Source organism: Orycteropus afer, unplaced genomic scaffold (genome assembly GCF_000298275.1).
Source record: "Orycteropus afer afer isolate SDZICR_OR568_19922 unplaced genomic scaffold, OryAfe1.0 scaffold00209, whole genome shotgun sequence".
Classification (NCBI taxonomy): Eukaryota; Metazoa; Chordata; class Mammalia; order Tubulidentata; family Orycteropodidae; genus Orycteropus; species Orycteropus afer.
Genome location: NW_006921796.1, coordinates 1141518 through 1153933, shown reverse-complemented (window position 1 = coordinate 1153933; position 12416 = coordinate 1141518). Strand labels below are relative to the sequence as shown.

The following is a 12416-nucleotide window of genomic DNA, read 5'->3' as shown; positions in this document are numbered from 1 at the left end:
CATGTCTTCGAGTTCACCTCCAGTGACCTTTTCCATACCCTGGGTTCATGATTATATTAGTTTTGTATTGCTGCTGTAACAAATTGCCACAAACTTAATGGCTTAAAACAATACTCATGTTTCTCTTATAGTTCTAGAGGACAGACGTCCAAAATCAGTTTTACTGGGCTGAAATCAAGGGGTTTCCAGGCAGAGCTGGTTTCTTCTAGAGACCCTAGAGGAGAATTCCTTGCCTTTTCCAGCTTCTAGAGCTACATTCCTTGCATTCCTTGGCTCGTGGCCCCTTCTTCCTTCTTTAAGACCAGCAGCATAGTATCTTCCTTCAGTATCACATTGCTTTCTTCTGTGTCAAATCTCCTTCCTCCGTCTTTGTAAGAACATTGTGATTGCTCTTAGGACCTACTTGGATAATCTTCCGAGACCTTTGATGTAATCACATCTCTGAAGTTCCAGAGATTAGGACCTGGATATCTTTGGTGGCCCTTATTCAGCCTGCCAGAATGACCCCTTCTCCTATATGTCCTGAACAGCCATCTCCACTCCAGCTCTTCAGATTGCCCGGAGGAGCCAATAGGAGACAATGCATGGGAAAGTCCTTGTTGCGCTCAGAAGGGCTTTTCTGCCTCAAGGCCTTTGCACAGTTTACTGCTGCTGCCTGGACCATCCATCCCTCTAGACACATAGATACATACAACCGACTCCTTTACATCTTTGAGATTTTATCACCTCTCCAGATAGGCCTTCCCACCACTCCCACCTCAATGCTGTTTATCCCAGCACTCTGACAGATTTGTATTTCCTTTATTCCTTATTAGGAGCTCTGGTGGCATAGTGGAGAAGGCATTTGGCTGCTAACCAGAAAGTCAGTGGTTCAAACCCTAGCCCCTGGAAGTGTGCCTGGAACATTGTTCCTCCTAAAGGAGTACTGGATGAATAAATGAAGTAAAGAGACATTTCATCACTCACACACTCATAGCTGTATCTGGGGTTTTCTCCTTGAAGGTGCTGCCTCTGCATACTCCTAGGACTCGGCATCACCCAAAACCAACCATAGCCTCCTTGGAGAAGGTCCCATCTCTAATCTCCCCAAGCTTCCTGCTTTCATCACTGGGACCTTCATGTGTTTCTCTCTGTCTTCTCTACTTCACACACTAGACCCTTCATAAACCCCCAGGCAACTGACTATTCCAATAGAATCCAAAAATTTTAGAGTCAGAAGGAACCAAATAGAGCCAGGAATCAGCCAACTATGGCCCACTGTCTGTTTCTGTAAATAAAGTTTTATTGCAACACAGCTGTGCTCATTTGTTGATGGACTGTCTATGGCTACTTTGTCACTACAGTGATAGAGTTGAATAGTTGCAACAGAGACCATATGGCCCATAAGACCTAATATATTGACTATCTGGCTCTTTTCAGATAAAGTTTTCTGATGCCTGAAATACACCATCTGATCCAAACACACCATTTTACTGTTGAAGACACTGAGAGCCAAAAATGTTTATGTACCAGAGCCAAGGATTTACTGCCACATCCAGGACTCAAATTCAGTTCTGCAGAATCCCAAGCCAGACTTTCTCCCTCATACCATACGATTCTCTTCAGCACCCAACCCCCCCCCCAACCAAACTCCCTTTGCAATCCTGGATGGTCACTCTTATCACCAGCTTTCTCTCCACTGCCTCAGAGAAGGCCCACAACTCTTTCTCCATCTCCTCCTGGGCTCTGGGCCCAACAAACTTCCCGAGTTGACTTGCAGGCTTAACTTGCTTTCTCCCCTTGTAGACTTACAGTGCCACCCCACACACCTTCACTTCTAACAGCATAGCGAAGACTAAAATGGCCAGTGCCCTGTTTGAGTTCAACATCTCCCCTTCTGTTCACCTCAGGCCACCTGGCCAATGGTTAGCAAACCTGGCCTGCTCCAGATTATCCAGGGGAGCTTGTTTAGGACACATGACACGGCCCCCACTGCCGTCACCCGCCTTATGAACCAAATCTCTGAGCGTGAGATCAGGGCCTTTGCAATTTCTACAAGCTCCCCATACGCTTCATATATTCCACAAAGTCTAAAAACCAGTTCACTAAACCATGACCTCCTTAAGCTTCCTTCAGCTTTGAGTCACCACAGAATAAAATAGGTAACCAGCACAACATTGTTCTCTTTCAAAAGCTGTAAGAAAAATGCAGTATTTTCCCCCTCAGCATTATCCACCCCATCCTTAACTCAAAAACAAAATAACAAAACAACTACCATCAAGTTGATTCCAACTCATAGTGACCTCTGTAGGGTTTCCAAAGTTTCCTTCAGCTTTGAGTCACCACAGAATAAAATAGGTAACCAATACAACATTGTTCTCTTTCAAAAGCTGTGAGAAGAATGCAGTATTTTTTCCTCTCAGCATTATCCACCCACTCAACTCAAAAACAAACAAACAAAAAAAAAACTACCATCAAGTTGATTCCAACTCATAGTGACCTCTGTAGGGTTTCCAAGGCTACAAATCTTTATGGAAGCAGACTGCCTCATCTTTCTCCCACAGAGGAGCTGGTGGATTCGAACTGCCAACCTTTGCGGTTAGTAGCCCAATGCCTTAACCATCGCACCACCAGAGCTCTTTCCTTAGTTTAAGGCCCTAAAATTCTTTCCCATCTCCATCTCCTCCAAAGAAAACATCACAAATAGCACTATTTTCCTCGTCTGAGTAGACAAGATAGGAAGACTTTTAAATGAGTTGCTGGCAAAGAATTCATGACCTTATAGACTACTGAGGTCAGAGCGATGAAGAGAAGGCAAGGTTGAAAGGAGAGAATAGGGACATAGAAAATTGCAGAGGCTGGAGTCCTGGGAACCGGCACTTTTTCTCCTTGGTAAAGGTGTTCCTTGGAAGGCTCCTCTTCAGTATTCATCAGGCGCTGGCTGTGCCCCCTAGGCCTGCGCATTGAACATGAAAGACAGCAGCCGTAGGGCAGTTCTGCAGTGGAGATGCAGCCCCCGGGGATGGCCTCATGGGCCCTGCTGGGGGGAGCCTGAGCAAAGGAAAGGCAGGGTGGGGTGCCACCTCTGGAAAACAACCCAGAGGGAGATCTGTGAGCCCTCAGGGATGGTTTCCAACGGAGATGGACACATGGTGACAAAAATAAGTCCTGCCCACCTAAGACAGTAGAATTCAATTTCGTTTCAAGTCAGTTGTATTTATCGAGTGCCTGATTCAGTTTAGGTGATGGAGAGGAGGAGACAGACACTCTAAGTAGCAGGCTGATTCATCACCAGCTCCCTGGGAGTCTGCCCCACAGGTCCACAGGTCCAGAAATTCGATTTTATCCACTTCACCCAGTAAACAATTGGTAAATCTTAGTCAGTCTCTTGAACAGATACTTATTAAGGGCTTGCAGCTTGCCAGGCACTGTCCTGGGGCTGCAGCTGGAACGGTGAACCCAGCCGTCCTGTGTCCTGTCCTCGTGGAGTTTACTTTCTAGTGGGGCATCTGCAGTACCTGCGTGTAAGGCCAGAGAAGTCCTCTGTGGTGGAGCTCAAAATGGGAAGGGTCCGTGTGTGGTGGAGGTATGATTTAGGGTGGAGTGGGTTTTGCACTGTGGTTTGAAGGGTAAGTGGAGTGTGGATTTGTAAAGATACGGAAGGAGACTCCTCATAGAAGGAGGCTGAACGGCATGAGCTGGAGTTAACATGATGTGCCATGAAGGGCCCATGACTGGCTCAGCTGTGCTAACAGGTGCATTCTGGGAAGTTGGACAAAAGAATGTCAATACCACATGGAGCTAAGCTGCATAGGCCATGCAGTCAAATAATTTGAGAGTCTCAGCTCTGTTGTTTTTAGGTGCCATCCGGTCACAGTGACCTTGTGTACAACAGAAGCACTGCCCGGTCCTGTGCGGTCACAATCATTGCTGTGCTGGAGCCCATTCTTGCAGCCACTGTGTCAATCCCTCTTGTTGAGGGTCTTCCCATTTTTCACTGACCCTCTACTTTACTAAGCATAATATCCTTCTCCAGGGACTGATCCCTCCTGACAACATGTCCAAAGCCAAGAGGCAAAGGCTGACCATCCTCGCTTCTAAGGAGCTCTCAGCTCTAATCCTTGCTAAACTTGTGATCCAGGACGTGTTACTTAACCTCAGTAAATGTCATTCTCCTGATCTATAAAACGGGCACAATCATATCTAGTTCACAGGGTAGAACGAAGCATTTAGATGAGCTCATGAATGGAACTGGCAGAGATGTAAGTAAAAGGCTTCGCTGTTGAATATTATTAACATGGCATAAGTAGGTTTGACTCTAGGCAAACTAGAACCTGCCACAAAAACTTTTCTTGGAAAACCCTTGACATCAACATCATGCAAGATTAGCTACCTTTCGCGGTTTACCATCTTCTTCTTCCTCCACGGTAGCCAAGTGGGAATGAAGATCAGGACCACCAAGGCTAAATTGCACTTGCACGGCCTGACCCCCTCTTTATACCCTAGGCACCTCACTTGCCTAACCCTTGTCCCAGCCCTGCTGCATGGTAGAAAACCTTTTTGATCTCCAGTGTGTTTCTGAAAGTGTGGTACTTGGTCCACCAAAATCAGAATCACAGGTGCTGCTTATTAGAATTTTCGTCTGGACCCCTCTGCAGTCAGAATCTCTGAGGAGGGGGCCAGGGAGTCTGCATTTTAAAGCCCCCTCCACCCTAGTGTTCCCCAGGCCCTCTGACAATTCCTTTACTTTGCGTGGTCACCAGACCAATAGCATCAGCATTATTTTAGCACCTGTTAGAAATACAAATTCGTGAGCCCCTCCCCAGATGTACTGAATCAGAAATGTGAGGGGTGGGGCCCAACAGACTGTATTTTAACAAACCCTCCAGGTGATTAAATTCACAGGGCGAGTGGGATAAACCACCCAGCCTCACCCCAGACCAATTAAATCTTCATCTCTGGGGCTGACTGCTGCTGCCTGTATTAAAAAAAAAAAAAAAAAACTCCTCTGGCAATCCTGACCTGAAGACAGAATTGATAATCACTGGAAGAAAAAGGAAGATTGGCAGAACGTATCACAGTTATAATTCACTTTTAGGTTTTGTCTCAGTTAATTCTTGCAACAAGCCGGACGCCCTGCTGGGATCCATTAGCAAGGAAACTGAGTCTCCCAGACTTCACAGCACAGGCATGGCCCAGGTCCCAAGAGCCTGCTCTGCTGGCTGCTACTGGATGCTGTCAGGCTGGCTTTCCGGGAAGGCTGTGGACTTGGCTCTCTGTGCCTTTTCCAGGTGCTAAAGCCTGTTGGCAGCATGGTGCTTGGGCAGAGCTGAGGCCTGGGGATGGGGAAAGAGCTAGAGGACACCTTAGGCTTGGGCCCGGAATCAGGGAGCTCATGTACCCATCACACCAGATCTTTGTTGGGTCTGGTCCTGAGCACCAGTCTCTGTGCTTGGTGCTTTAAGTGAGTCATCTGGTTTGTGTTCACATGATCCCTCGGAGGGATAATACTCACAGAATAGTTACATCCTATCAGTTGGTAGTCACAGCCCTATTTTATAGATGAGAAAACTGAGGGCCAAAGATTCCAAAGAACCCGCTCCGGCGTCCCCGATGGCGTCAGGATGCCTCCAAAGGCTCTCCTGCTCCGGAATGCAGAGGCAGGGTCCCCAGGGAAGGGGGGTGGTACGCCGCAAGCAGGAGGTGGGGCTGAGCGGGGCAGCCCCTGCCACCATGGCTGCCCTAACAGCGCGTCTCCGCGTCCCTCCCCTTGCTGCAGGCCCTTCCTCGTGCTGCCACCGCTGATGGAATGGATCCGGGTGGCCGTGGCGCACGCCGGCCACCGCCGCAGCTTCTCCATGGACAGCGACGACGTCCGCCAGGCGGCCCGGCTGCTGCTGCCCGGAGTGGACTGCGAGCCGCGCCAGCTCAGGTAGGGCCCGGGCGGGGCGGGGCTCCCGGAGGAGGCGGGCCGGGCGGGGACCGGAGGAGGACGCCAGTCTTCAGGGGACCCTCCCAGCGGGCGTCCCTGCAGAGGAGGGAGGCGTCCGGGGCGTCCCGAGGGTGCTGGACTAATTCCATCCACCCCTCCAATCAGAATGCTAGAGGGCAGCCTTCGAGCTACAAACGTTCCCACCACCGAGACTGAGCCCAAGTGGTTTGAATGGCAGGCGCGGGCTGAACAATAAGCAGGTCCCTGGAACTCCAGGGATGAGGGAGTACAGGTGCAAGGTTCTCTGAAGAAATGATTCCTAGATGACAAGATATCTGTGTGTCTGTTTTCTCCTCTGCTTTAATCATTTTCTGTTCCGTTCTGTTCTATTTTCCCCACAAGAAGTAAAATACCATCTCTTAGTTTTCTGATAAAGCCTTGCAGAAAACATTTTCTGGCTAGGTAAGAGAGCACTTCCATTTTCTGACATGCTTGAGGATGGAGGTGCCCTCCCCCGATTTCTCACCTGTATCCAGGGCCCTCATCCATCAGGGTGAGAATTATTCCTGGGTTTGATACAGGCCCCATGAAGGTGGACTCCTTCTTATCCATTGCAAACAACAGCCCACTCACTCAGGTGAGTCATCACCTGGCTGTACGTGCAAAAAGCCCAGAAGCCCAGCAGTGTGTGTGTGTGTGTGTGTGTGTGTGTGTGTATACACAACAAGCTTTCTGCACTACAGTTTGATGCCCAGTTTCCAGGGGGCTTCGTCATCATTTTAAAATCCCTATCCTGATGAGAAGCATGCACTTGCTATGAAGTTCATCCACCCGGATTACATGGTCAGGTTGCTGCTAACTGTGTGCACTTGCAGGATCTGATTAGGGTCTGCAAGGAAATGAAAGATCTGCAGTACAAAACAGCCCACTGAGGGTGGAGAGCTGCCCCTCAACCTCCGAGCATGGAGGGGGCTGATCAGAATAATAATTGCTGGTTTTTACTGGGAGTGTGCTCTGGTACCATAGTCCCTACAGCATTTGACTGCTAACCAGAAGGCTGGAGGTTCAAACCTACCAGCCACTCCTCGGAAGGAAGACTGGATAGTCAGTCTATTTCCATAGAAATAGTGCCTTGGAAAGCCAAGGAGGGATTGCTATGAGTCGGAACCGACTGGACAGCAGTGAGTTTGTTTGTTTTTGTTTTGGGTTTACTGGATGTTTACCATGTGCTGGGCTTTACAAGTGCTTTAACTGTTCCCAAAAGCTGTAAAGCAGCACAGTTATTAGGTTGTAGATGAGGAAACTGAGGCACAGAGTGGTTACGTAACATCCCCACAGTCACAGGAACGGTAAGTGGTCGGGCCAGGATGTGAATTCAGGGAGTGCATGAGTCAGCAATGAGCTCAAACCTAGGAGTGATTGTGAGGATGGCACAGGACCAGGTGTTTAGTTCTGTGGTGCATATGGTCGTTGTGAGTCAGAGCTGCCTGGACAGCACCTAGCAACAACAGCAACGCGGAGCACTTGGCAAACAGTGCCTAAAAGGAACTAAATGCTCAGTACATGATCGTTATTAGCTACCATTGCTCCAAGTCTCCACTGTTGTTAGTTGCTCATGGCCACCCCCAAGGACCTCTGGTAAGACTGCTAACCAGGTCAGCAGTTCAAAACCACCAGCTGTTCTGCAGGAGGAAGATGAAGCAGTCTACTTCCGTAAAGACTTACTGCCTTGGAAACCCGGTGGGGTTTGCTATTAGTCAGAATTGACTCGATGGCAGTGGGTTTGGGTCACGGCCACCCCATTCATGTATGCAGAGTAGAACTGCTTTATAGGGTTTTCAAGGTTGTCACCTTGTTAGCCAAATATGTGGGCCTGTGCCTGGAGCAACACAGAGCCAATTCAGTCACACCAAGAGAAGAAAGAGTTTAATCACTTACACATAAGTGGGGAACGGACAGAGTTTCAGATATTCCCAAAGTTCTCCCACCTCCAGTGGGCAGATAGTTAACACAGGTGGAGGTAAAGCTTACGATTACGTATATACATTCCATCCCCAAGGACCAGAGCTCGTTAACCCATGAGAAGGACAGAAAGCCCCTAAGTTAATGACTCAGATGGCCATGAGCCTTACCTCTTAGCCCCAGAAGACATCAACACCAGGTGCAGTCTATTTTTCACAAGGCTGACCTCTCTGGAATATCTTAGGCTATATTCCTGGTGTCTTTGGGTTTTGTGCCTCTAGGTCTGAGTACTCTTTCACAAGGCTATTTTGAACATTAAGTATCAACCTCTCAGAAGCAGATCTCCAAGGCTTGTCTTCCAAGGCATCTCTGGGGTGGATCCAAACTGCCAGCCTTTTACCTGGTAGTCATTTGTCTCATAGAAAATTTTAAATTATCCAAAATGATCATTTGTGTGTAGAAAATGCACTGGTTGATGGCTCCAGCTAAATTTTCATCAAGATTCGGAAAACATTTTCAACAGAAAATTAAAACGTAGGGTCCCATTCTGTCCTAAATAATAAGGATGAGACCTGTAAGTTCCATTAACTAGACTAAATTTGTTGCTTGAAAGGATGAGCCAATTAAAGTTATTATTTGATCAACATATATACATATTATTTCCCATACCATTTAATGGGGCACGAAGTAGGAGTTACTGCCGCCATTTTGCAGGTCACAGAATCAAAATGTTGTTTCAGTCAGGCATCCCACAATAGATTTTAAGCATTTAATTGCACCGTGCATTGATAGTCCTCACGGAGTTTAAAGCCGTCCCTAATAACTGTGCAAGGCGGACTTTATTATCCCATACTATGGATAAGTAGGCTGAGACTCGGTGTGTTTATGGAACTTGTCCAAGGTCATCCAGCTAAGTCATCTGTGAAGCAGAGCAGTCTAGAATGGGGGAATTGGTGAGCTGAGGCAAAAAATACCTGCCTTGACTCTCTGCCTTGACTCTGAGTTGTCAGGTGGACTCACTCTTCGTTCTTAGTGAGTCAGAGCTGAACTCTCCTCTCTAAATAAACAGCCCTGGGAAGGTGCAGTAGTTTGGCATTATAACAAAGGCAGGAACTTGGGATGTGGTGTTGGAGGCTGGAGTGCCAGTGACTATTAGCACACATAATTACCTGCCAGCTGGCCACAGCTTCCTGAGGAGAGGCAGCCTGGATACCAGCCTGGACTGAGGAGCTGGAGTCAAGGATTTCCAGGTCTGATGCTAGACTTGCTATTGATTTTCAGAGTGACCTTGGTCAAATGCGGCCAGAGCTCTGCTTTTGTCTTTATTCAGCCATAGTGAACCCTCACCATGATGATGGGGTGTATTCAAAAAGGAACACAGTGTGATGCAACTGCAGTGAGTGTCTAAGCTGAAAGGCGTGACTCATTTCCAAACCAAACCCACTGCTGTCTAGTTGATTCTGACTCATAGCGACCCTATAGGACAAAGTAGAACTGCCCCATAAGGTTTCCTAGGCTATAATCTTTAGGGAAAACGACTGCCACATCTTTCTCCTATAGAGCAGCTGGTGGGTTCAAACTGTCAACCATTTTTGATTCGTAACTAAGCACTTAACCACTGCACCACCAGGGCTCCTTGTGACCCATTTATTCTTCTTTAATTAAAATAGTGGTTAAGGCATTTGGCTGCTAACCCAAAGGTCAGTAATTCAAACCCACCAGCCACTCCATGGAAGAAAGATGAGGCAGTCTGCTTCCATAAAAAATTTACAGTCTTGGGAACCCAATGGGGATCTCTGTAAGTTGGAATTGACTTGATAGCAGTGAGTTTGGGTTTTTAAGTTTGGGGTTTTTTTCAGTAATTTAAGTTTCAGATAATCTAAACTTGGGGAAACCAGCTTTTTTCTTTAATTTTTCTGATCCTTTGTTAGGGAGGAACAAGGGCTGATAGAGGGAAGGAAGGAAGGAGAAAACAAATAATACATGGAGGGAGCTCTGGTGGCGTAGTGCCTAAGGCATTGACTGCTAACCAGGAGGCTGGCGGTTCAAACCCACCAGCCACTCCTCGGATGGAAGGTGGGGCAATCTACTTCCATAGTGATAGTGCCTCAGAAACCCAATTAGGGGTCACTATGAGTCGGATCAGACTCAACAGCTGTGAGTTTGTTTTTTTAGTTTAGCAGGCTTTGGGAGCTCTGGTAGTGTAGTGCCTAAGGCACTTGACTGCTAACCAGAAGGCTGGTGATTCAAATCTACCAGGTATTGCTCGGAAGGAAGGTTGGGCAATCTACTTCCATAGTGATAACTGCCTCAGAAACCCAAGGAGGGGTCACTGCGAGTCAGATCTGACTCGACAGCAGTGAGTTGGGTTTTTGTGAGGGCAGGCTTTATACATTTTCTTCTTAATTATTGTTTTTGAAACACTTCATAAATATAAAGAGTACATACCATTTTCCCCATGTTAGTAAGAGGCAGTATTTCTCCTCTGGAGTGACCCAAATCCCACTGCCATCAAGTTAGTTCCAACTCATATCAACCCCCACTGGGCTTCCAAGGCTGTAAATCTTTACAGAAAGAGGTTGCCTCATCTTCCCCCCATGGAGCAGCTGGTGGGTTTGAACCACTGACTTCCAGGTTAACAGGCAAATGTTTTACCCACTATGCCACCATAGGTCCTTGCTCTGGAATGAAGGCAGTGTTAAAACAAAGGTAGTATGAGGTATTCCTAAGTCCTTACTCAGCCGGTAAATGGAAGCTACCAACAGAATTTAGAACCATTAGAACTATGAGCTTGTTGCAAAATATGGTTAATCTTTTGGCAAATATTTCTTGAACTCAGACCAGATTTTGAGCTGTCATAGAGTGGAAAAACTCAGAGTGGTCAAGGACAAAGATACCGGTAACAATAGATGGACTCAGACATACCAACCATGAGGATGGTGCAGAACCAGGCAATGTTTTGTTCTTTCATACATAAGGTCACCATGAGGCTGACCCAACTTGACGGTGGCTAACAATAAGGTACAAAGAGTCTTCTAACAGGACTCAGGAGACCTGGGCCATTCCATTCTTTCCTTCACTCTCTCATTATATTGATTGAGCACCGACTACACCCCACATTAGGTGCTCTCATCTAGATCTGTTGCTTTCTAGTGGCTGTCGTTGGGCAAGTCACCTCACCTAACTCACATGGCTTGCTTCAAACTCTGTGAAAATGGAGATAACAGCTACTTCTTGGGGTGGGTGAACCTCTGTAGGGGTCAGGTATGAATTTAACAAATGGCATCACTATTTGATCAGCTGGGAGCTCTGGTAGCATAGTGGCTAAAGCACTTGACTGCTAACCAGAAGGCTAGCGTTTCAAACCCACCAGCCACTCCTCAGAAGCTTCCTTCCGTAGTGATACTGCCTCGGAAACCCAAGGAGGGGGTCGCTATGAGTCGGGGCCAACTTGATGGCACATAACAACAACAACATTTGATCAGCTACTTCAGCCCTTCCCAGGTCTCCCGTGTACCTTTGAGCCTGGCAGATTTGGTTGTCTGGTGTGTGCCAGACTGGATCCTAAGTGGAGGTTATGCTGCAACAGCCCTTGTCTTGAAATGTTGGTGCCTGTTACGTGGCCCTATAATGAGAATTGGAAGCTCAGATTCATTTATCAAACATGTATGAGGTGTCAGTGGCCTGCCAGGCCCTGTGTGGGGCATGGGGATACCAAGTCAAGCAAGACCCAGCTGCTGCCCAGAGCAGCTGTACCATCTGGTAGAAGCCTAGGTGTATAGAAGATGGCCTCAGGCCACTTTGCTGCTGGAGCCTTTGGCCCTCACTCCTAAGAGCAGTCATGGCCCTTTAAGAAAAAGGATCATTCAGATAAATGAAATTCTGGTGGGTTTTAATCACCTTTTATTCACCCTGCTGATGAGGGAAAGTTTCTCACCTTAGGATTATGGGGATCCCAAACACATGACACCTAATACTGGACAGATAAGATCAGCAGAAAGTTAACTCATTGCCGTCGAGTCAGTTCCAACTCATAGTGACCTTGGTTTCCAAGGCAGAATTTCTACCTGGTTTCCAAGGTGGAATTTCTACGAAAGTAGATTGCCCAATTTTCCTTCCGAGGAGTGGCTGATGGGTTTGAACTGCCAGCCTTCTGGTTAGCAGTCAAATGCCTTAGGCACTACACCACCAGAGCTCCCAGGAGAAGGCTATTAGTCTCATATACTCACAGCACATCAAAGAACGCTACATGCCGTTCAGGGCCATGTAGGTTGCACTTGGGAACAAAATAAATAACCAGGCACTGTGGGAAGCAGGCTTTGTAGTAACAAGAGGGTGAGGTGCCCCCTGGTTCCCACAAGAGGGTGTAGTTGGTTTGTTTGACTAACTCTTCAGGCTCACCAAGAACAGAAACTCATAACTGAGGGAGAAGCTGGAACTATGCCTGGTCCCCTTGATAAGGAAAGTTGTTTAGCTTGAGGATTTCATCCTCAGGAGCAGATTAGGGAGTAGGACCTGTGAATCCACGGCAGCATGTAATACT

At 47.4% G+C, this 12416-nt stretch overlaps 1 protein-coding gene across 1 annotated transcript in view; it reads left to right on the top strand.

Moving 5' to 3' along the window:
• The window catches only part of BTBD11 (BTB domain containing 11), a 438517-nt gene that overhangs the window by 317164 nt on the left and 108937 nt on the right, over positions 1-12416 (top strand). Inside the window, exon 4 of the mRNA XM_042781971.1 lies at positions 5759-5911. Coding sequence (XP_042637905.1) covers positions 5759-5911 — 153 coding nt within the window. The remainder of the gene's footprint in view (positions 1-5758; positions 5912-12416) is intronic.